The sequence below is a fragment of the Mustela nivalis genome (genome assembly GCF_964662115.1).
Source record: "Mustela nivalis genome assembly, chromosome: 17".
In the NCBI taxonomy this organism is placed as follows: Eukaryota; Metazoa; Chordata; class Mammalia; order Carnivora; family Mustelidae; genus Mustela; species Mustela nivalis.
Window position 1 is genome coordinate 26237256 of NC_139036.1, and position 24100 is coordinate 26261355.

At 43.5% G+C, this 24100-nt stretch overlaps 1 protein-coding gene across 3 annotated transcripts in view; it reads right to left on the reverse strand.

Annotated features, from left to right (window-relative positions):
* The window catches only part of DUSP14 (dual specificity phosphatase 14), a 27466-nt gene continuing 3366 nt past the window's right edge, over positions 1-24100 (reverse strand). For all 3 annotated transcript variants that reach the window (XM_082707456.1, XM_082707455.1, XM_082707454.1), the window contains exons 2-3: positions 3878-3966; positions 1-1322 (exon numbers count right to left, since the gene is read on the reverse strand). In XM_082707456.1, the coding sequence (XP_082563582.1) occupies positions 635-1231 (597 nt within the window). In that variant the 5' untranslated portion in view covers positions 1232-1322; positions 3878-3966 and the 3' untranslated portion in view covers positions 1-634. The remainder of the gene's footprint in view (positions 1323-3877; positions 3967-24100) is intronic.

Below are 24100 nucleotides of genomic sequence, written 5' to 3' on the forward strand. Positions count from 1 at the left end.
TGTTATGCAGATATATTTATTAAAAATAATGCTAATATAGTCCTGGGGCACAATGATTCCGAGAGGGTGTTTGCAGCAGATTTCATTATAATTAACAACTAGATAATAAAGGTTTAGCTTTTTAACTTACAGAGTCACTAAATAAAAGGAAAGGAAAGAGTAGGGCTAATCCAGTAGAGACTGAAGCTGGTATCAATCCTCCCTAAGCATTTGTCTGGTCGGCAGCCTTGGGCAAAGCTGGTTTCTAGAGGGTTAATCAGGACCCAAAGTGATTTTTGCACTGAGCTCCTCCTGGACCTGCCATGATGCCTAAAGGCATGGGATTCAGAATACAGCAAAACCAAACAGTTTATTCAACTGTTCAAATTGTTAAAAATGATTAAAAGCCAGTTAAAGATTTTCATAAACGCTATTCCAAAATGTTGGTTTTAAAAATGTTACTAGCAATGTATGCATTCCCCTTGTGTTCTTCCCCTCCCGCCCTATCTTTTAAAATAAACGAACACCCAGTGTAAAAAACACTTCAGGGAGAACCAAAAGTCAACCATTTGAAAAGAAGGTGAAAAGGGGAACAGACGGTGTGCAGCAGATGCTGGTACTGCTCAAGGGGCTGCTGATGCAGGCCTTGGTGGCATTATAGCCCCCAGTAAGGCATCAGGTGTCGGGACTCTTTCTCATAAACGTCTGGAACTATGCCATAAGGCGTCTGTACCATTTTAACTGTTGACTTCCCAAAGAGCTGGCGCTCGTAGTCTATCAGCTGCCTCCAGAAACCTACGTTGGGCCTGATGACAGGCCTGCGGGCCTTCACCCAGTTGTAGGCCTCCAGCAGGCACACACTGTGGCATTTCATCAGGTAAGCGATGCAGAGAGTGGCCGAGCGGCTCACCCCTGCAGCACAGTGCACCAGCGTGGCCCCGTGCTTCCTGCTCACGCTGTGGATCTTGTCGGCCACCGTGTCAAAGTACAGTCCAATGGGGGCATGAGGCATGTCAGCCAGAGGCACTTTAACATACTCAAACTGGGGCCAGTTGAAGTTGGGGATCTCGATGGTAGCATTAACGATGCAGGTGATGCCACGAGCCTGAAGGAGGTGCCGGTTGGAGGCCACACTGCCTCTGCCCAGGAAGAGAGAGGAGGTAATTTGAGCGATGCCTCCTACGTCGCCCTCAGAAATCATCCGAGGGGCCATTAGAGTCCGTGGAAGTGTGCTGTGACCTCTGGAGCTCATGAAGATGCTAGCGATCACACTTGCATCGTTGGAAGCAAGACCAGAGGGTTGAGTTTTCCTCCACCAAGGAATCCGAATCACCTTCTCCTTCCTGAAAAACACAGGGATCTGTCAGTCAGTACTTTCAATGCTCCCGATTCTGGACTCATCACGGCCCTCTCTAGTTTTGTGGAAGGGGAAAGTAAAAGGATTAAAAATGCTTCATTTCGGGGTGCCTGGGTGGCTCAGTGGATTAAGCCGCTGCCTTCGGCTCAGGTCATGATTTCTGTGTCCTGGGATCGAGCCCCGCATCGGGCTCTCTGCTCAGCAGGGAGCCTGCTTCCCCCTCTCTGTCTCTGCCTGCCTCTGCCTACATGTGATCTCTCTGTCAAATAAAATCTTAAAAAAAAAAAAAAACAACTTCATTTCTATAATAGTTCTTTCAAGGATGTAAACTAAATCATTTTCTATTGATTAACAGGAAGAGTAACCTAAGACTTTGACATATAAAATCAATGTTAAAACTTAGCTCCCGGGGCGCCTGGGTGGCTCAGTGGGTTGGAGCCTCTGCCTTCGGCTCAGGTCATGATCCCAGGGTCCTGGGATCGAGCCCCACATGGGGCTCTCTGCTCAGCAGGGAGCCTGCTTCCTCCTTCTCTCTCTCTGCCTGCCTCTCAGCCTGCTTGTGATCTCTGCCTGTCAAATAAATAAATAAAAACTTAAAAAAAAAAAAAAAAACTTAGCTCCCTATTAGGGGCGCCTGGGTGGCTCAGTGGGTTGGGCCACTGCCTTCGGTTCAGGTCATGATCTCAGGGTCCTGGGATCGAGTACTGCATCGGGCTCTCTGCTCAGCAGGGAGCCTGCTTCCTCCTCTCTCTCTCTCTGCCTACTTGTGATCTCTCTCTGTCAAATAAATTAAAAAAATCTTAAAAAAAAATATATATATATATAAAAACTTAGCTCCCTATTAAAAAAAGCACAGGTGTAATTGGAAATAGTCATCCTATTCCTATTTGAGATAATTCTAAACTCAGAAACATGCCCAACTGGTTCCTGAACAATGTGGCAGGGCCTTGCTCTTATTGAAGGGGGAGTAGTGCTCCTTGGTAATTAGGAAGAAATCAGAAAAGCTGATCGCTTCTAGAGCCATGTTCTTTCATATACCTGTTGGCTACTTTAATAGCTATGATCACTACGTTTTCCTAAACGTAATTCTAGACATAGAGAGCTTACAAAGGTATAAAAATGATACCAGATTAGGTAATATATTCAAGGAGCTGCCTTTATAAACTGAAAAGATAATGAATTCAGAATGAGTTACAGAAAAGCCAAGAAATACGGTCACCTTAGCCCTTTATTTTTTTAAGATTTTATTTATTTGAGAGAGTTCACAAGCAGGCAGAGAGAGGAGGAAGCACACTCCCTGCTGAGCAGGGAGCCCAATGTGGGGCTGAGATCATGTCCTGAGCCACCCAGGTGCCCAGCCCTTTATTATTTAAAAAAAAAAAAATAGCTAAGGGGTGCCTACGGGGCTCAGTTGAGCATCTGACTCTTGGTTTTGGCTCAGATTGTGATCTCAGGATCATAAGATTGAGCTCTGCTTCAAGCTCTGTGCTTGGTATGGAGCCTGCTTAAGATTCTACCTCTACACACTGCCCCCTCCACTGGCCCCATACTCTCATGCTCTGCAATACATCATTCATAAATCAGTCAATTGATAAATAGTAACATGCTGTGGCATTTCCATGGCAATAATCCCAGGTACTTTGAAGGCCATGATCTTACATTAGTCTACTGGGCACCTGGCTCGCTCAGTCAGTACAGCATGTGAGTCTTGATCTCAGGGTTGTGAGTTTGAGCCCCACATTGGCTGCAGAGATAAAATCTTTTTTAAAAAAATTAATTTATTTGTCAGAGAGAGAGGAGGGAGAACACAAGCAGGCAGAGTGGCAGGCAGAGGCAGAGAGAGAAGCAGGCTCCCCACTGAGCAAGGAACCCGAAGCAGGACTCGATCCCAGGACCCTGGGAACATGATCTGAGCCAAAGGCAGCAGCTTAACCAACTGAGCCATTCAGGCGTCCCCAGAGATTAATTTTTTTTTTAAATATATTAGTCTAGGGGCACTTGGGTGGCTCAGTCAGTCAAACATCTGCTTTCAGCTCAAGTCATGATCCCAGGATCTCCTGTTTAGCAAGAAGCCTCCTTCTCCCTCTGCCCCTCCCTCCACTCATACATGCATGCTCTAATAAAACCTAATAAATCTACTTTATTAATAAATAATAAAATCTTTAAAAATACATTAGTCTAAGTACATGAGCAGTTTAGTTAACCTGGGTGTGGTTAAACGAAACCATTACCATCCTCACCCAATTCTCAGTTCTGGACAAATTCCATTAGCTTCAGATGCATGCTGGAATTAAAATTCAATTTAATATTTGAAGATCTTTCTTCTCTAATAATGTCTATATAGGACACCGGTAACAAAATAGAAAATACTGGTTTCTTGAGATTTTAGACCAATCACTTCCTCACACTGTTGCACAGTCTGGGCCTGCTGGGCAATGTGGTCCTCCCCACCCAGGGTGCCGTAGGGGCCCCCGAAATGACTGCAGTTGGACAAGAACACCCTCAGTGCCAGAGACAAAGGTGGTGCTGGAGCCAACTCACTTGTGAGGAATCTGGTTACTCCGCAGTCCTGGGTCAGGATCTGGAAAGTCCTAATTGGAAGTGCTGATCACAGTGGCTACAAATCAGATCTGCAGAAAGACAGGAGGCAACAATGTGGCCAATCAGGAAGTTCTAAAGCATTCCTCCTGGGTTTTATTACTAAACTGCGTTTGACTAGAATAAAACTAGCAAGTGGAAAGCAGGCTAACTAAAGAATGTGCCAGTAAGCAGTATCAACCTGAGTCTCATCTTTGTGTTAACTCATGGTGTAACAACTCTAAGTACAGTTCTGGCTGTAAGAAAGACACATTTTTCAAAGGAAATGCAGTAAGACACTGCTCACAGAGCCTGAGAAGGATGCAGAACAAGCTAGAGTGTCTTCCAAGGTGCCCTCAGTCCACCCAGCAGGGTGGAGGGCCGTGCGGTAGGACAGATGGCTCAGGAGGCTCAGTGGACCAAAGCCAGGGGATGCCATCTTTGCAGGGGGAGCTCCACGGGCGCCAACTACCAGAGCGGCGGCGGGCGGCACTCAGGGAGTGCATCCTCCTTCCACATGGGATCTCTTAGCTTTTCGTTTATGTAAGCGTTCCTAAAATGTGTTCCTTCCCTACCCACCCCTCCGCTTCTCCCAGGTAACCATCACACTCAAACACGTAGATTTTTTACAGGCCTGGTGAGACGTGACTGACGTAGGAGCTCATACACCATCTGACCAAGCGTCCGTCGGGATGAGTGTCGAATTCTGTGCATGTGCTCGACATACAGTGACTCGACATAATAAATCTATCCCTCCCCACCTCCAGATTCCTCATGCTCCTTTAATTCATCCCTCCCTCACCTTCTAGCCCCACTGCCAAGCAACCATTGATGTTCTGTCATATTTTTACATTTCCTAGACTTTCTACATTGGAATCCTCACGTAGGAATTTGGTTTTGGCCCAGCTCTCACTCAGCATAATTATTCTGACACTGCCCTGTGCTGCTGCACACAGCCACTAGTCGGCTCCTTTTCGTTGCTGAGTACTACTCCCTGGCCCACATCCATCATGGGTTATTCACTTCCTGTGGGAAATTGGGCTGCTTGTAGTTTGAGTCTATTCCTGGGAAAGCTGATGCATGACATGACTTAAAGCATTCATGTATAATATCTGCCCTGGTTTTGGTGGCTGCCACCCAGGGCCCACCTACTGACTGCCAGCCCTGGGGGTCAGCAAGGCTGGTGTCCCAGGACACATGAGACTAACAAATGAAGAGACCGTTCTCACTGGCTACCACCCCAAGGGCACTGCACAGCCAGACAACTGAAACAGACCTTTTCTGTGAAAAAGCCTACTGCTTGTCCTGGAGCTTTAGCATCAGGGGCACGCTTCTGCCTTGGCACACGTCTGGGGGCCTACTTAGGTTCACTCCAGGGACCAAAGCCAGGGGACGCCATCTTTGTGCTTTCCCTCTGTCCCACTCCAAGTTTCCAGTTATCTCCTGGAAAGGAACTTGTACACCCATCTGGCATCCTGATTTTTGTGACTGTTGCCCGGGAGACACCTCTAGATGACGAGGCTCTGCTGGCCAATGAGACTCACACTTGCAGCCCCACAGGATTGTTTATGTGCATATATTAAAAGCTGCTAAGTGAGATGCTCACTGACAGGCCTTGTCACACGTGAAACAACTGGGAGCCATTAAAAATAGGCTGCTTGGACAGTCACAAAGTTTCTAGAGAAAACCAAAACAAAGGCAGTGCTGAACAATAAGGTTAATCTTCTACCTGAGGCCACTCTTTCAAGCCTGGGAAAGGTGGCTGTTTTGTCTAATGCACAGAAACAAACACCAATAGAGGAAGATAAAGAAACAGAAAAATGTGTTCCAAATGAAAGAGCAAGATAAAATCTCAGAAGTCCTTAAACGGAGATAAGTGATTTACTTGAGGAGTTCAAAATAATGGTCACAAAGATGCTCACTGAACTTGGGAGAAGGGTAAATACAGTGAGAGCTTCAACAGATAGAAAATATAAGAGGGACGCCTGGGTGGCTCAGTGGGTTAAGCCGCTGCCTTCGGCTCAGGTCATGATCCCAGGATCCTGGGATCGAGTCCCGCATCGGGCTCCTTGCTCAGCGGGGAGCCTGCCTCTCTCTCTGCCTCTGCCTACCTCTCTGCCTGCTTGTGTGCTTTCTCTCTCTCTCTGACAAATAAATAAATAAAATCTTAAAAAAAAAAAAAAAAAGGAAAATATAAGAAAGCACCAAAGGGAAATCAGAGAGCTAAAGAACATACTAACTGAACTGAAAAATTAACTAGAGTGTTTCAACAGAACTACCTGACACAATAAAAGAACAGAACAACCAAAGAATAAAGTGAAGACAGCTTAAGGTACTTACGGGACATCAAAGGGACCAACATACACATTACAGAGTTCCCAGGAGGAGAAGAGAAAGGAGCACAAAACGTATTTGGAGAAAGAATGGCTGAAAGCGTCCCTAACCTGGCTGGCAAAGGAAACAGACACCCAGGGAAGCTCAGAGAGTTCCAAATAAGATGAACCTGAAGGGACCCACACTAAAACACATCATAATTAAACTGTTAAAATGTTAAAAGACAGAGACTCTTGAAAGCAGCAAGAGAAAATTAACTTGTTACATACAAGGGAATCCCCCCCCCCATAAGACTCGGATTTTTGAGTGACTCTGCAGGCGCACAGGGAGTGGCACAACATATTCAAGGCAGTGAAAGAAAGCACTTCAAAGAACACTCTACCCAGCAAAGCCATCATACAAGAGTGAAGGAGAAAGAGTTTTAAACTACAGGAGTTCATCAGCACTAAACTGGCCTTGCAAAAATGTTAAAGGCATTTCTTGAAGCTGAAAAGAAAGGGTGCTAATTAGTAACAGGACAACACATAAAAGGATAATCTTACTGGTGAAAGTAAATATAGTAAAATTTAGAATAATATAAAAAGGTGGTAGATTAATCACTTATAAAGCTACTATAGGGATGCCTGGGTGGCTCAATTAAGGGGGTGCCTTCAGCTCAGGTCAGGATCCCAGGGTCCTGGGATGGAGTCCTTCATTGGGCTCCTTGCTCAGCAGGGAGTCTGCTTCTCCCTCTCCCCCTGCCCTTACCCCTGCTCATGCTCTGACAAATAAAATCTTTTTTTTTTTTTTAAGATTTTATTTATTTGACAAAGACACAGTGAGAGAGGGAACACAAGCAGGGGGAATAGGAGAGGGAGAAGCAAGCTCCCTGCTGAGCTCGGAGCCTGATTTGGGGCTCAATCCCAGGATTGTGGGATCATGACCTGAGCAGAAGGCAGATGCTTAATGACTGAGCCACCCAGGTGCCCCTAACAACTAAAATCTTAAAAGGCAGAAGTAATAAAAATAACTATAACTACAATAACTAGTCAAGGGATATAAAAGACAAAAAATGTAAAATAGGATATCAAAAGGGCACCTGTGAGGCTTAATCCGATAAGCACCTGACTCTTGGTCTCAGCTCAGGTCATGATCTCAAGGTTTTGAGATCAAGCTGAGTTGGGCTCCACACTCGTTAGGGAGTCTGCTTCTCCTCTCCCCCTCGCCACACTCACACATGCACTCTCTAAAAAGTAACTTAATAGGGCGCCTGGATGGCTCACTCAGTTAAGTGTCTGCTTTTGCTTCAGGTCACGATCCTGGGATCCTGGGACCAAGCCCTGCATCTGGTTCCCTGCTCAGTGGGGAGCCTGGTTCTCCCTCTCCTTCTGCTCTCCCTCCCCCGCCCCCACTCCACTTGCTCCTTCTCAAATAAATAAAATCTTTAAAAAATGGGACATCAGAAACAAAATCAGGGATGTATGTAAAACTATAGAGCTTTAGAATATATTCAAACTCAGGTTATCAACTTAAAATAGATTCTTATAACTTGTTACATGTAAACCTCATGGTAACCACAAAGCAAAAGCCTACAGTAGGTACACAGAAGATAAAGGAATCTAAGCATACCACAAAATCAAATCACAAAGAGAGCTAGAGAAGAAAGCAACAGAGGAATTACAAAACTGCCAGAAACATATATTTTTATCCCCGGGGTACAGGTCTGTGAATCTAAAAAATAAAAAAATAATAAAAAAAAAGAAAAAGAAAAAGAAAAAGAAAGAAAAAGAAAAAAAAATAGCAGAGAAGAAAAAATACAGAGTCTGGAGCACCAATGACTTATGGAGACATCGTGCTATTCCTAAAATTCCTGTGTATTTCTGTTGTGGAATAACAAACTAAATGTCTAGTGTTTACGCCACTCATTTTCTAACATACAATCTAACATATAATAAACTACATATACTCCTAACTTGAAGAAAAAAAAAAAAAACTGCCAGAAAACTGAACAAAATGGCAATAAGTATGTACCTATCACTAATTACTTTTAATGTAAATGGACTAAATGCTTCAAACAAACAACAAAATGGCTGAATGAAAGAAGACCCATCTATATGTTGCCTACAAGAGACTCACTTCAGGTGTAAGGACACTCCCAGACCGAAAGTGATGGGACAGAGAAAGATATTACATGTAAATGGAAACCAGAAGAAAGCTGGAGTAACTATATTTACATCAGACAAAAAAGACTCTAAAATGAAGACTGTAATAAGACAAGGCAGGCATCACGTAACAATAAATGGCTCAATTTAACAAGAGGATATAACATTTGTAAAAAATTATGAGCCAAACAGGTGCCTGGCTGGCTCAGTCGGCAGAGTGACTCTTGATCTCAAGGTAGTGAGTTCAAGCCCCACGCTAGTGTGGAGATTACTTAAAAATATTTTTACACAGCGCCTAGGTGGATCAGTAGGTCAAGCTGCTGCCTTCGGCTCAGGTCATGATCCCAGGGTCTTGGGATGCAGCCCTACATCATGGCGGGAGGGGGGGTGCTTACCCAGCAAGGAGCCTGCTTCTCCCTCTCCCTGACACTCCTCCTGCTTGTGCTCTGTGTCAGATATGTAAATAAAATCTTTTAATAAATAAAACTTTTTTTTTAAAGATTTTATTTATTCATCCAACAAAGAGAAATCACAAGTAGGCAGAGAGGCAGGCAGAGAGAGAGAGAGAGGAGGAAGCAGGCTCCCTGCCGAGCAGAGAGCCCGATGCGGGACTCGATCCCGGGACCCCGAGATCATGACCTGAGCCGAAGACAGCGGCTTAACCCACTGAGCCACCCAGGTGCCCAACAAATAAAACTTTTTTTTAAAAATTATGCACCCAGCATCAGGACACCTAAAAATATAAATCAGTATTAACAGACCTAAAGGAAGAAATAGACAGTGGTACAGTAATAATAGGGACTTTAACACCAGTAATGGATAGATCAGTGGGTTAAGCCTCTGCCTTTGGGTCAGGTCATGGTCTCAGGGTCCTGGGATTGAGCCCCGCATCGGGCTCTCTGCTTGGCGAGGAGCCTGCTTCCCCCTCTCTGCCTGCTCCTTTGCCTACTTGTGATCTCTCTCTCTCTCTGTCAAATAAATAAATTAAATCTTAAAAAATAAAAGACATAATCCAATATGAAAACAAGTTTCACTTAATTTATATTTTGGATCATCTTTATCTGAAAGTTTAAACCAGGTTGTTGAAACTCTGTAAAACATTAAATACGTCTCTTAGGGGCGCCTGGGTGGCTCAGTGGGTTGGGCCGCTGCCTTCGGCTTGGGTCATGATCTCAGGGTCCTGGGATCGAGTCCCACATCGGGCTCTCTGCTCGATGGGAGTCTGCTTCCTCTTCTCTCTCTCTCTGCCTGCCCCTCTGCCTACTTGTGATCTCTCTCTGTCAAATAAATAAATAAAATCTTAAAAAAAAATTAGTAAAAGCAGAAATGCAAGAAGAGAAGTCATGACCAATACCACAAAGAAATACCAAGGATAAGAGACTACTATAAACAATTATACACCAACAAATGTGACAAAAGAAATGGACAAATTCCTAGAAACATACAATCTGCCAAGAATGAATCATGAAGAAATAAAATAGTCCAACCACTAGTAAGAACACTGCATCAGAAATCGAAAAGCTTCCAGCAAACAAAAATCAAGGACCACTCAGCTTCACTGAATTCTACCAAACATTTAAAGAATTAATACTACCTCTCTAAAGTCTTCAAGAACATAAAAAAGGAGGAAGCACTTCCAAACTCATTTCACAAGGTCAGGATTATGTTGATACTAAAACCAGACAAGGACACGAGAAAATTACAGGTCAGTATCCCTGATGAACATTACGCAAAAATCCTCAACAAAACATTAGTAAGGTAAATTCGACAATACATCAAAAGATGCATACATTACAATCAAGTGGGTATTTGTTCCAGGGATGCAAGAATGGTTCAACATCTTTAAATCAGTGCATTACACCACAGTGAGATATCACTGTATACCTGTTACAACTACTGTTACAAAAAGACAAGAAATAACAACTGTTGGCAAGACTGTGGAGAAAAGGAAAGCCCCCTGCACTGCTGGCAGCAAGGGAAACTGGGGCAGCTGCTGCTGAAAAGAATATGGAGGTTGCTCAAGAAATTAAAAATAGAACTACCAGGGATGCCTGGCTGGCTCAGTACATGTAACTTTTGATCTTGGGGTCATGAGTTCAAGCCCCACACTGAGGGTAGAGATTACTGAAAACAAAACAAAACCCTACCACCATATGATCCAGCAATCCACGGCCCTGTGCTTATCTGAAGAAAACAAAAACACTAACTTGAAAAAACATATGCACCCCCATGTTCACTGCCAAAACATGGAAACACCTAAGGGCCACTGATATATGGAACAGATAAGAAAATGTGGTATATACACAACAGAATATTATTCAGTCATAAGAAAATCCTACACTGAGATAACATGAACAGATCTTGAGGGCATTTTTCTAAGTGAAATAAGTCAGAGAGAAAAAGACAAAAATATTCTATCAGTTATGTGTGGAATCTAAAAAGAAAATGAAAATGAGCTCACCAATACAGAAAACAAACTGGCAGTTAAAAGAGGTGGTGGAGGGGGCACTAAAAGGGCAAAGGAGGTTAAAAGACACAAACCTATAGTCATAAAATAAATCATAGGGATGTAATGTACAAGTTAATATTACTGTATTGCATATCCGAAAGCTGCAAAGAATATATATTAGAAGTTCTCATTACAAAAAACATTGGTAATTACATAGTGATGGATATTACTGGACTTATTGTGATGATCATTTTGTGTTAATGTAAGTATCAGATCATTATGTTGTATACCTGAAACATGTTATACATCAACTCCACCTCAATAAAAAAATAAATGAAACAGTAATAGCTTCATAATGCAGTGGTTCTCAAACTTTAGCATGCATCAGAGTCTTGTTAAATTTCTGAACCACACCCTAAGAGTTTCAGAGTGGGGCTCAAGAACTGGCATTTCTGAGGTGATGCTGCCAGTCAGAGGACACACTTTGAGAACCACTGTAGAGGTCGACGCTGGGGTGAGCCACCAGTTCCCTGCTTCACGACTGAGGCACTCAGTGCTGGCCCTGATAAGTCGCTAGTCCACCCCAGAGTCGGGCCTTGTCTAAGGGGTGCTGCCTCACCCAAGGCTAGAGCCTTCTCTGGGGGACCGGCATCGGACAGCAGCACACCGCAGTATTTAGGTGAAATCACACCATGAAGAGGAAGAGGAAGCAGTCACCTAAGGAGATGTGTGCAAATGTGTGCATTAGATGGAAGTGGAAATGGGCAGAACTTACAGAGAACATCCCTTCCTGCTGCAGAGCACAGTCTCATGCCACTTCCAAGTCTTTCCCTGGCACAATCCTAGTGATTTTAAAAGCAAAGTCACTGATAGGGGCTCCTGGGTGGCTCAGTGGGGTAAAGCCTCTGCCTTTGGCTCAGGTCCTAATCCCGGAGCCCTGGGATCAAGCCCTACATCAGTCGCTCTGCTCAGCAGGGAGCCTGCTTCCTCCTCTCTCTCTGCCTGCCTCTCTGCCTACTTGTGATCTCTGTCCGTCAAATAAATAAATAAAGTCTTAAAAAAAAAGAAAAGAAAAGAAAAGAAAAAGGCAAAGTCACTGATAAATACAAAATTGGGCTCTCAAACTGCTGGTGAGAACTCCCTCCTTACTGGAAAATCTGGAAGATGCTGATCAAATTTCCAACCAGATTATTGAGTCACTGTCTAAGTAATAGTAATTCAGCCTGTGGTCTCCCAAATTATCGTTCTGTTTGGGAGGCCACTTGCCCTCCTCAAGTGAAGGTCCCAGACTCACTGGTCTTTGCAGCCCAAGTGTCGTCAGGGGTGAATAATGGATGGCCCGGAAGCCTAACTTACTCCGTTAACTCTCCTCTGTTGGGCAGTGATAAGGTACTTGGTACTGCAGAGAAAACAGACTGTGAGTCCTCAGGGCAGAATCCAAGTGAGACAGACATGATGCTCCCTCCCTGCTGCTGCTAGTCAGTCTCATGCCAACAAACCTGCTGCAAATTGTCGGAGCTGGCTCCACGGCTTCGAACTACAGCGTCTGCCAGAGAGCACGCAGAGGGCACAAATATTAGCGATGCTCCTCTGACAAACACTCCTGACCCCTTTTACAGATCGGAAACTATAAGGTTCAGAAAGGGTGAGATGATTTCCACTCAGAGAAGATCCACAACAGAACCAGAAAAGACCCAAGGTGTCTGGGCTCCTAGCTCAAGCCCACACACTGCCTTTCAGCATGACCGTGGGGACTGGCTGTGTCCTCACTGCCTGCCTTGCGGCACTGTGATACCAGCAGCCAGCACCTACGGTGCGGGAAAGGGGTCTTCGATCTGCCAGGAAACACGGGGCTGAATGCTGCTTAAAGAAAAGCCCAAAAGGGCTCAGCTACTTGGTTTCTCCTGTCGCCCAGAATAGGGAAATATTGCCACAGACCTGTATACCATCCGGGACACAGGCCCCGCCCTGAGAGCAGCAGTACCTCAGCAAGGGGTGGTTCCACAGTAGGCACAAGAAGCCCTAATGTGCTCCAGTGCCAGGACCAGGAGATTCTGATCATAAAGGAGAAAAGAATACATGTGTATGACATCCCAAGTTCGTCAAAATCATCTTAGTCAATGTGTACTAGAGGACAGAAGAGGGGACTGTATTAGCAGAGTAAAAGACAGGCATGTTTGAGAGCTCCAAGACAGCAAAGTACTCTCTGAGTCGCCACACCCAGGGCAGCACACGTGTCTCCAAGATGACCAGAGGCAGTGCCAAGGCAAGTTCATGTCGCTGTCCATGGTGGTCAACTCAGTCCTTCCAAGTTGCTCTGACAGCTGCATTTACTACTTGGAGGGAAAAAACACTTTCCTGGCCAGGAGAATGAAGACGGGATGGGGTGGGCTGCAAGACAAAAGGGGGAGCTGGCCTAAAGCAACCCCAGAGAGGTACTTTTTTCCCCCAAGTTCTAAGAAACATCTTGCAGATGATGAAAGCACTAAAGTGCCAAGAAAGGATACAGAATTAGTGTCCGTCTAAGTGGCCCGTAATCTCGATGCAGAAGCTGGTAACACATGACTGCTCCCTGCACTGCAGAAGCCCTGGGATGTGGACACCAGCTTTGAGTTAGCACTGGCATCCGTACGGGAGCAGCCTTGGACCTACTAGCTGGTGTCCTGATGCACTCAGAGCATTCATCCCAGTGCCATGGAGGCTAGTTTTCTTTCTCACTTTTTTTTTTTTAATCATAGCAAATGACCACTAGAATAGACAGTTAGAAACTGAAATTCTACCTACTGCTTTCTCTCTTCTCACAATGAATACGCAGAAAATGGCCATAATGATGCTAGAAATGACCATGTAAAATGACTTAAATTATTTTTAGCTGTAGCAATTTCAGAAGGACACAGTATATACTTGAAGCCTACACTGTTATTTTTTTAATACCTGAAAAGCCTATATAATCACATTTTCTCTTTCTGTTAAATAAGGTTTTTTTAAGAACTAGATAAAGTTACCCTTTTTAAAACAGAAGCATGTTAGCCTACATTGCCATAAATAAATGATACTTTTCTCATTAATTTTCATTATTAAATCAGAAATATGTTCCATTGGGGAAAAAATTAAAACTCTTAAAAATAAAACTCATATGGACACCTGGGTAACTCAGTCAGTTGGGCATCTGCCTTCAGCTTGGGTTGGGATCCCAGGGTCCTGGGATCAAGTCCCACATAGGGCTCCTTGTGAAGGAGTCTGCTTTACCTTCTACCTCTACCTGAAGCTCCCCCTGCTTATGCCCCCTCTCTCTGAACAAATAAAATCTTAAAAAAAAAAATTCAAATAAATGTTGAGTTATATTTGTATTAAAATGAAAAGATGCAAATTGTTCTTGCTTTTCTGGAAAGCTTTAAAATTTAGCTAAAACACCTCAACATCTTACTTCTGCAGGAGGGGTTGTTGTTGCTTTTCCCACCACATAAGTGAACTGATATGAAACTGATATGACTGTTTGTCCTGGGATGAGGACAAACAAACATAATACATATAAAGCTAAGGACAGAGTCACCATTCTGGTTTGGCCACAGATATTCCACAGGGTGACACATAACATGCTGTACAGCAACTGCCTGTGTAGTTGTGACCGGACTGGTCCTCAGTGTCCTCATGTGCACCACCATCCCATGAGCTGAGCCTAACAAAGGATAGTCATTTTAAGACTAACGAGCTGCGGGATGAAGAACACACCACAGTCCAAAGAATGACACAGGCAGTCCACTTGATGAGAGCAAGGAACAAAGTATGGCCCTATGGTGACATATATATAGAAGCACAGACTTCAACAAGTTTACTTCCATATGATAAGTTCAGAGATTCCCATGTTGGAAGTAGAATGAGTAGAATACTGAGAAGAGACTGTTAATAACTATAAAAGGTGAAAGCACATATTTATTTGGGTATCAGGGTAATCTGTTCATATCAGGAACTGTATTTTTGAATTTGGTCCTCACCCACCTAGGTACTAAAACTACTGGCCACTCATTCACACAAGAGTCTTCACTGAGTTCATGCCATGTGTTCAACACTACTCTAAGTAATGTGGGGATTGTGGGAAAAGGTCTTTGCCACAAATGACCATAATATCTCCTATCCCACTTGACCTTACAATGTGACCAACTCCACCATAGAGTACAGCAGAAATAATGCTTCTGAGGCTAGGTTATAAACATGTCACACACTTCTACCTTGCTGTCTTGGGACTTGCTCTTAAAGCCCGGCTGCTATGCTGTGAGGAAGTTCAACAGAGTTACCATGGGGTGAGGTCAGATGCAGGTGGTCCAGAGAGCCCAGCTGATGTCCCAGTGGGTAGCCAGGATCAACTGTGAAATATGTGAGTAAAGACAAATAGATGATTCTAGCTCCCAGCCATCAAGTCACCTACAGTCTTTGACTGTCCCACCACTGGCCCCAGACATTGTGGAGCAAAGACAAGTTGTCCCCACTACATTAGGTCCAAATTCCTGACCTCTACAGGAATCTGTGAGCAAAATAAAAATGGTTATTTTTACATCACTGAGTTTGGAATGGTGTACTATGCAGTAATAGCTAGAAAGGGCTCTAAAGATACAACATAAACCATCACCCTGTGCTAGCATTTTATCACCCTAAATTGATAACAAGATACACTATAAAACAGCTGAATAACATATAACAATGGGAGATCGACTAACATTAAGTGACTCAAATGAGGGGTGCAAACAGTGGGTACCTTAGCAATTCTGAGAAAGCACAGGCTAGAAGCAAAGTAAAACAGTCAATGGGGCTGAAAAACAGAGTTGTCTGTTTCTCAGGGAGGAGTCTCATAGATGATACTATCATGCTTTTTCTCCAGTCCATTTAAAACATACTGCCATTTATGGGCGCCATTTATGGGAGGCTTAGTCAATTAACTGTCTTCAGCCCAGGTCATGATCCCAGGGTTCTGGGATCAAGCCCCGCATCGGGCTCTCTGCTCAGCAGGGAGCCTGCTTCCCATCCTCTCTCTCTCTCTGCCTGCCTCTCTGCCCACTTGTGTTCTCTGTCAAATAAATAAAATCTTAAAAAAAAAAAAAGAAAAAAGGACATACTGTCATTCTTGACATTCAAGAGCTTTCTTACTTTCAGATTCCAAATAGAGAACACAAACCCTTTTCTATAACCCCTCACTACTCCCAAGTGTGATCCAAGACGCAGCAGAATCAACCCCGGAGCTTGAAAGAAATGCATCATCTCAGGCCCCATCCCAGACCTATGGGATGGTATTCTACAGTGAACAATGTCGCAGGTGATCTTTATACACAGGAAAGTGGAGAAGCATCACTATCGATTAGCCTCAGGCTGTCCCACAGGACTTGCTGGGAAAAAAAAACAAAAACAAAACTCGAGTGCGTATTTCGTTGACGCTCCATGAACACACTCAGCCTCACGTGGATCAGTACTGCTCTGCTGTCATGGTCCCCAGATGAGGAACAGAGGTAATGGAGGTGAAGAGGCCTTCCCAGACTATACATAGAAAAAAAGTAGGAACCCCACTGGGACCGGAACCCCTTTTACATGAGTTGTGCATTTGTTGATTAGTCATACAATCTGACCACGACAGGTCAACTGATCGAAAAACTACCAAAATGTCCCCATTTCATTGAGGAAGAAAACAAAACTGCAAAGAAAAGAAATTAAGGCACACAAGGTCAATCTCATTGTGCTTTATCTATAATGGGGATACGAATCTAAAAAATCCTAAACTGCTATGAGGTATGAGATGGTCTTAGGGAATGAAAAATCTCATAAGCCTAAACTAAGAAAATGCTGGCAAAATCCCACAATCACATTTGAATTTGTTTGGTGACAACTAAAAACCAATTTGTGCCAGAGCTTATGTAAATACTTCAAAATCTTCAAGAAGTGGTAAAAATTAAATATGAATCATAGATTCTTGGTTAAGCAGTGAACTTTGATTTATATAGGTCAGAACATCTAGAGGCGGAGTACTTTAAAAACCACACACAACAATTAAACCCAAAATAGATTAAAAATGTGCCTCAAAACTGCCAAAGTCACTACCACCCTCTGAGAGGCAAGACTATGAAATCTCAGAAAATGCAGATTTTTTTAAAATAAATGAGATCTCTTAAAAGTTCATTATGGGGGTGCCTGTGGCCTCTGCCTTCAGCTCGGGTCATGGTCTCAGGGTCCTGGGATCGAGCCCCGCATCGGACTCTGCTCAGCGGGGAGCCTGCTTCCCCCTCTCTCTCTGCCTGCCTCTCTGCCTACTTGTGATCTCTGTCTATCAAATGGATAAATAAAAATCTTAAAAAAAAAAAGTTCATTATGACTTTAAGGAAGGCAAATAGGAATTTTTAAAGTTCAGAGGACTAAGAGCTCAACAGTGAATAGCTGACAACCTTCGATCACTTACTCCACTGTCTGACTGCGTGCATCAACACCCATAAACCCCAAGCAGTGAGCCTCAACCTTCTCCCTACAAGGATTTCTGTATCATACCCATGACCCAATTCCACATTTTTGGTGATTTCATAGCAAAGTAACTTCACTTATAAAGTATTGATAAATTAATTTCCCATTTGTCTTTATAAGTCAAAAACATCTAATTACCCACGTAAGTTTCTGAGCAGAGTAAGATAACCAGGTGAGTCTGGTTAACTAGAAGGAGAGACCCTGACGAAGCTCCATACCCTTTCCCTGATGGGACAGCAGCCCTACCATGCTCTGAGGCCAACTGGGTGCCTGGGCCCCCTAAAGCAAAGGGAGGAATCAAGTTTTGAACTAAATGGCAGGGCAAAGGCAGAGATTCCTGAAGTTTTTTCCCTTGTCTCTCATTGTCTCCTGAAAAAATAGTCTAATACAATAAGAAAATACACAAAATTCTTTATGACAATTCTTTATGTTACTATATTAGCATAATTTATACAGATTGTATCACTGTTACTCACATGCTATGAGAATGTGGTCATGGCCAGCAAACCTCACTCTCCAGCAAACCTCACTCTACGCTGGTACACATCAGAGGCTGGCAAACCACGGCAGGCAGACTTGTCTAGCCCGCCAAGTGTTTTCATACAGCCCATGAGCTTGGAATGGCTAAAAATTAAATCACAAGAACAGTACACTTCATGGCATATAAAAACTGTATGGAACTAAAATGACAGTGTTCATGGGGGCGCCTGGGTGGCTCAGTGGATTAAGCCACTGCCTTCGGCTCAGGTTATGATCTCAGGGTCCTGGGATTGAGCCCCGCGTCGGGCTCTCTGCTCAGCAGGGAGCCTGCTTCCCCCTCTCTCTCTGCCTGCCTCTCTGCCTACTTGTGATCTGTCAAATAAATAAAATCTTAAAAAAAAAAAAATGACAATGTTCCTGAATGAAGCTCTATTGTAACACAGCTGCATTCACTGGTTACACATTAACAATGGCTGCTTTCTTGCTGTGAAGTTAAGTAGTTGCTGCAGAAACTGTGTGGCCTGGAGCCTAAAATATTTACTACCTGGCCCTTTACAGAAAACACATGGTTGAAATTATGTTCCAAAGCCATCATCTTGGGGCGCCTGGGTGGCTCAGTGGGTTAAGCCGCTGCCTTCGGCTCAGGTCATGATCTCAGGGTCCTGGGATCGAGTCCCGCATCGGGCTCTCTGCTCAGCAGGGGCCCTCTCTCTCTCTCTGCCTGCCTCTCCACCTACTTGTGATTTCTCTCTGTCAAATAAATAAATAAAATCTTTAAAAAAAAAAAAAAGCCATCATCTTATGGCAAAGGAATATTTTCAAAGTGTGGACCTAATAACCACTGCATGAGAATCACATGAGTTGCTGGTTAAGATGCACATTCCTAGGGGCGCCTGGGTGGCTCAGTGGTTTGGGCTGCTGCCTTTGGCTCGGGTCATGATCTCAGGGTCCTGGGATCGAGCCCCGCATCGGGCTCCCTGCTCCGCAGGAAGCCTGCTTCCCTCTCTCTCTCTCTCTGCCTGCCTCTCTGCCTACTTGTGATCTCCGTCTTTCAAATAAATAAATAAAATCTTTAAAAAAAAAAAAAAAAAAAAAAAGATGCACATTCCTAGGCCCCACCTCAGACCTAATAATCAGGATTTCCGGGGATAAAGGCTCAAGGATTTATATTTCTAGCAAGTATCTCTGCAAAAATAATTTAAAATAATATTAAGGGTCACCTGGACAGCTAAGATAGTTAAGTGTCCGACTCCTGATTTCATCTCGGGTCTTGATCTCAGGGTCCTGAGTTCAAGTCCCGTGCTGGGCATGGGGCCTACTTTAAAAAATAAGTAAGCTACTGTGGAAAAGATAAATATTATTTACTGTAATTTGTAGGAGAATAAGTGAAATAAACTCCACAAATGTACATTTTTAAAAATTATTTTTAAACAAAATAATACAGTAGTTTCTTGGACTTAAGACATAATCCAGTACTGGTGCACCTGCATGGCTCAGTCAGTTAGGCATCCAACTCTTGATCTCAGCTTAGGTCTTGATCTCAGGCATGTGAGTTCAAGCCCCATACTGGGCTCCATAAAAACAAACAAACAAAAAGACAATCCAGGGATGCCTGGGTGGCTCAGTGGGTTAAGCCTCTGCCTTTGGGTCAGGTCATGGTCTCAGGGTCCTGGGATTGAGCCCCGCATCGGGCTCTCTGCTTGGCGAGGAGCCTGCTTCCCCCTCTCTGCCTGCTCCTTTGCCTACTTGTGATCTCTCTCTCTCTCTCTGTCAAATAAATAAATTAAATCTTAAAAAATAAAAGACATAATCCAATATGAAAACAAGTTTCACTTAATTTATATTTTGGATCATCTTTATCTGAAAGTTTAAACCAGGTTGTTGAAACTCTGTAAAACATTAAATACGTCTCTTAGGGGCGCCTGGGTGGCTCAGTGGGTTGGGCCGCTGCCTTCGGCTTGGGTCATGATCTCAGGGTCCTGGGATCGAGTCCCACATCGGGCTCTCTGCTCAGCAGGGAGCCTGCTTCCTCCTCTCTCCCTGCCTGCCTGCCTCTCTTCCTACTTGTGATGTCTCTCTGTCAAATAAATAAATAAATAATCTTTAAAAAAAAAAAATACGTCTCCTATTTTTGGCAAGAATCATGTGAAATGATGTACAACCTCTAACCCTGGAGGAGTTCCGTCCCCTAAATACAACATATTTATGTTACAGTGCAAATTAAAGGCTATTGAAGATTTGTGTCCTTCTGACATTCATCAAAAATGCACAATAAACAGATATTTAAATAAATCAAGTGGGCTGGAGAGAAATCTATCAAATTCATGGGGCATGGTGGTCTCAGTAGGGAAGGAAGGGGAGGGGCCCAAGGAAGATTCAACTTTATAATCCTCATCCTGCTTTTTTTAAATAAAAGAGAGAGAGTATGACCAGTTTGGGGTGGTAATGATAAAAATTTGTTCTTTGTAATTTTCTTTTTTTAAAAGATTTTATTTGACAGAGAGATGGAGCACAGGCAGAGGGAGAGGGAGAAGCAGGCTCTTCACCGAGCAGAGAACCCGATCCGGGGCTCGACCCCAGGACCCTGGGATCATGACCTGAGCCGAAGACAGAGGCTTAACCCACAGAGCCACCCAGGCACCCCTGTTCTTTGTAATTTCCTATATGACTGCAATTTATTTATTTATTCATTTATTATTATTTTTGAGAGAGAGAAATAGAGAGGGAGGGAGAGGGAGCACGAGCAGGGGGAGACAGGGAGGGAGAGAGAATCTCAAGCAGGCTCCACTCCTAGCACGGGAGCCCAGTGTGGGGCTCAATATCACAACCCTGTGATCATGACCTGAGCCGAAATCGAGTTGGACACTTAACCGACTAAATCACTCAGGCGGTGCCCCAGTATATGATTGAAATTTCTAAAAATAAAAATTATTTGGAATTGAAGAAATTAACTACAACAAATGGCTGTCAACACAAATGCCCCCTCCAGGCTCTGGCCTGCACCTGCTCCTCACATGGGAGCCAGACTCACAGCTGATTTGGTAAGAGAACTTGGCAAGGACACCAGAGCAGCACAAGAGCTAAATGAGTGAAATTCTTAATTATAAATTTTGATTTCAAATTTGTGTGTGACTTGCAATGCTAACAGTCCTCTCCTGGATTTTATTTTTACCAGTAGTACTTCCTCAAAACTTCAAGCAAGCTCACCTCATGGGTGTCTCTCTTCAGTGGAGGAAGGCTGGTGCTTCATGTGCTCTTATCTGCCACAGAAATGTTTACTAGTTCAACAGAAGCAGCATGCTCAACCTGAAGAGTCCTCTGTGTTATCCACACACTCAAAGAACTAAAGAGTCAAGAAGACCGGCTGCCCTAGGCTTTTGATACTGAAACTATTCTGGGACAAAGAAGTTAAGACCAGCAGTTACATGTGAATTTCAAAAGGGCCCCTTTGTCCACAGAGTCTCTTCGAGAAGACAGGGGGGGAAAGCTGGCCAAACTGTCGGTGCCATAGTAGAGGTGGCTAAAACTGGGTCAGTGCTAAGAGCGAGGACAGCAAGTGGCAAGGTGGGAAGGCTGTGGGCATATGTGACATTGTGTGGCCGGTATGGCCACGAACTCAGCACCCACACTTTGCCCCCTTCCCGGTAACAGGTGGAATATGGAGCTCTTCCACCAACTACTACTGCCCACCACAAGGGATACCAGAGAACACAAATACGACTTCTCCCAGCAATCACTCAGATTAAGAGGCTCTGATGCTCCTTTTGATCCTTTCTTTAAACTTTATATATAAGTAGGTTTTAAAGTTATGACTATTTTAGAGAATCTGAAGAAAACTTTAATATATAAGTGAGAAAGTACTCATGATTTATGGAAAGCCAGAAAACAGAGCACATAACCATTTTCTAGGATGCCTTACAGAAGAAATTTAAAAAGAACTACAAATCTCACAGTCTTTGGATTATTCTTCCTTTACCCCTCCAGCTAAGAAAAGGGATAGCCCTGAGGGTATTTTCTAAACCTACAGAACTGCAGAACATTCTACTGCAAGGACAGAAGCAAACTGTGAGCAAATACCAGGCACTGTAGGTACTCAGCCAATACCTGTCCTGACACAACCCCACCACCTCTGCCTCTCCTATCTCCCTTCCCCCTCTCCCCTCCTCCCACCTGTCTCTCCCCGCACACACTCCAAACACACCTAGCTTTAAATCCAGCTACAACACCACACACAGGCAATTAGAGTTAACCTGGCAACTGCCTCCTCAAAAGCAGAAATTCTGTTTCAAACCCAGTTTTAACTCCTTCTACTATAGTACACTAAGGAAAACTGGGGGAAAAGTATGTTTTAAAGATTGTAAAAGAGTATTTTATTCCCATAGTGAAGAAGCTGTGGTTCCTCTGGAAAAGCCAGGGAAAGAGGAGCCTTCTTGGTCTGTGCTCAGCCTCCTAAAGGACCCGCACATGCACACGAGCATTCTCGGAGGGTCCTCCGAGGGTCCTCTAACAAAGGACTGGCCTGGGTTCCTGCACACACCACACACTAAAACTTGCACTGCCGGCCTACACATTCAGGGCTGGGCACACGGCAGGCATTCACCAGCACAACACAAATCACCACATCAAGGCATTGAGCGGCCCCAGAAGTAAGAATCACCCAAAACCTTTATGAGACTTTAGGTAGGGGCGTCTGGCTGGAAGACTGCGCAGCTCTTGATGCTGGGGTTGTGAGTTCATGCCTGACACTGTGGGTGAAGATTACTTTAAATAAAAAAAATAAAAAATAAAAAAAAAAAACTTAAAAAAAATCCTCTTTTTTCCCCCCCAAAAAAATCCTTTAAAAAAAATACGACTTCTAGGTAACTAGACACTTTTATTCTTCACTTTGCATATTTAAATTTTCCTATAACTACACATCTGTTTGGAAAAAAAAAAAAAAGGAAGAATTTTTCTTTGGTATTTGTCAACCCAATAGAGTGGAAAACCATCTCTGCCCTTTGGGTAGCATGTTGGTCCAACCCATACAATTAAACCTGTAAGTATATATAAATACACTAGTACATAAAGGCCCAGGGATCAGACCACTTCATTCATTCACACTGTGGTTATACAAACATACTGTGATATCCAAACATACTGTGGTTCAACAACAAATACAATGAATTATAAATTCAAGGCTGACACCATGGGAGGAATGTAAATTGGTACCAACCACTCTGGAAATGAGGCATCAGCTAGTAAAGCTGCAGATAAACACACCTGTAGGCCCTGTTCTTAACTGCCCCAGACCAGAAACGACCCAGCTATCCATCAGCGGATGATGGGTAATTTGTGCTACGTTCATACAAGAATGAACTAATTACAGTCACAGATAACAACATGAATGAATCTTTAAAAAAATACTGTGCTGCAAGAATTTAAAAAAACTGTGTGCATGTATGTACATTCCTATATACACACATGTATACACACACACTTATACATTGTTGACCCCCCCAAAAAAGTATTTAAAAGGATACCTACTTTGATTCCATGTGCATAAAGGTGAAAACAGACAAAATGAAACTTGTTTAGATATTAATATTTAGGGGGGAAAACGAGAGACAAGAAAAGAAGCAATTTCCACAACAATAAAGCTAGGTTACTTCTGGGGTGAGGGGAGAGGCTGTCCTTGGGAAAGTATGGAAGGAAGGTGCTTCTTGACCTTCTACAGCTGTGCATTCTTAAATCATTAATTTATCCATTTGTTTTATACGCTTTCCTGTGTGTTACAATTCATAATAAAGAAGTTAAGTAAGTGAAATGTTGACGTCCAGGAATTCAGAACCATTACAGTTCTGGCCAATGTGGGGAAAGAACACTTCCTCTCTAAATGTCACTATTCTGTGAAGTGTGTAAACCTGGCGATTCACAGACCTATACCCCGGGGGATAAAAATATATGTTTATAAAAAATAAAAAATTAAATGTCACTATTAACTTATCAGTTTCATCAATTTTCAGGGACCTTATCTGCCTTCCCCCCAATATTCAACACTGGGCCTTCAGCATGGCAAAAGTCCTCTAATATATAAACTCTTGATGTGAATTCTGTTTGAACTCCCGTGTCTCCTGAAAAGTACTGATTTGAACTGCATCCACATTAACACTTCCCTGTTTCTCAGAGCAGCTTTACATAAATAAAGCTACTACCTTAAATGCTCACCCTGTAAGTTTATACCCAGGTGCTGTTGCTCTAGCAACTCTCCCTGCCTTCTGCTCCCTCTTATGCTTCCTTATAAGATAA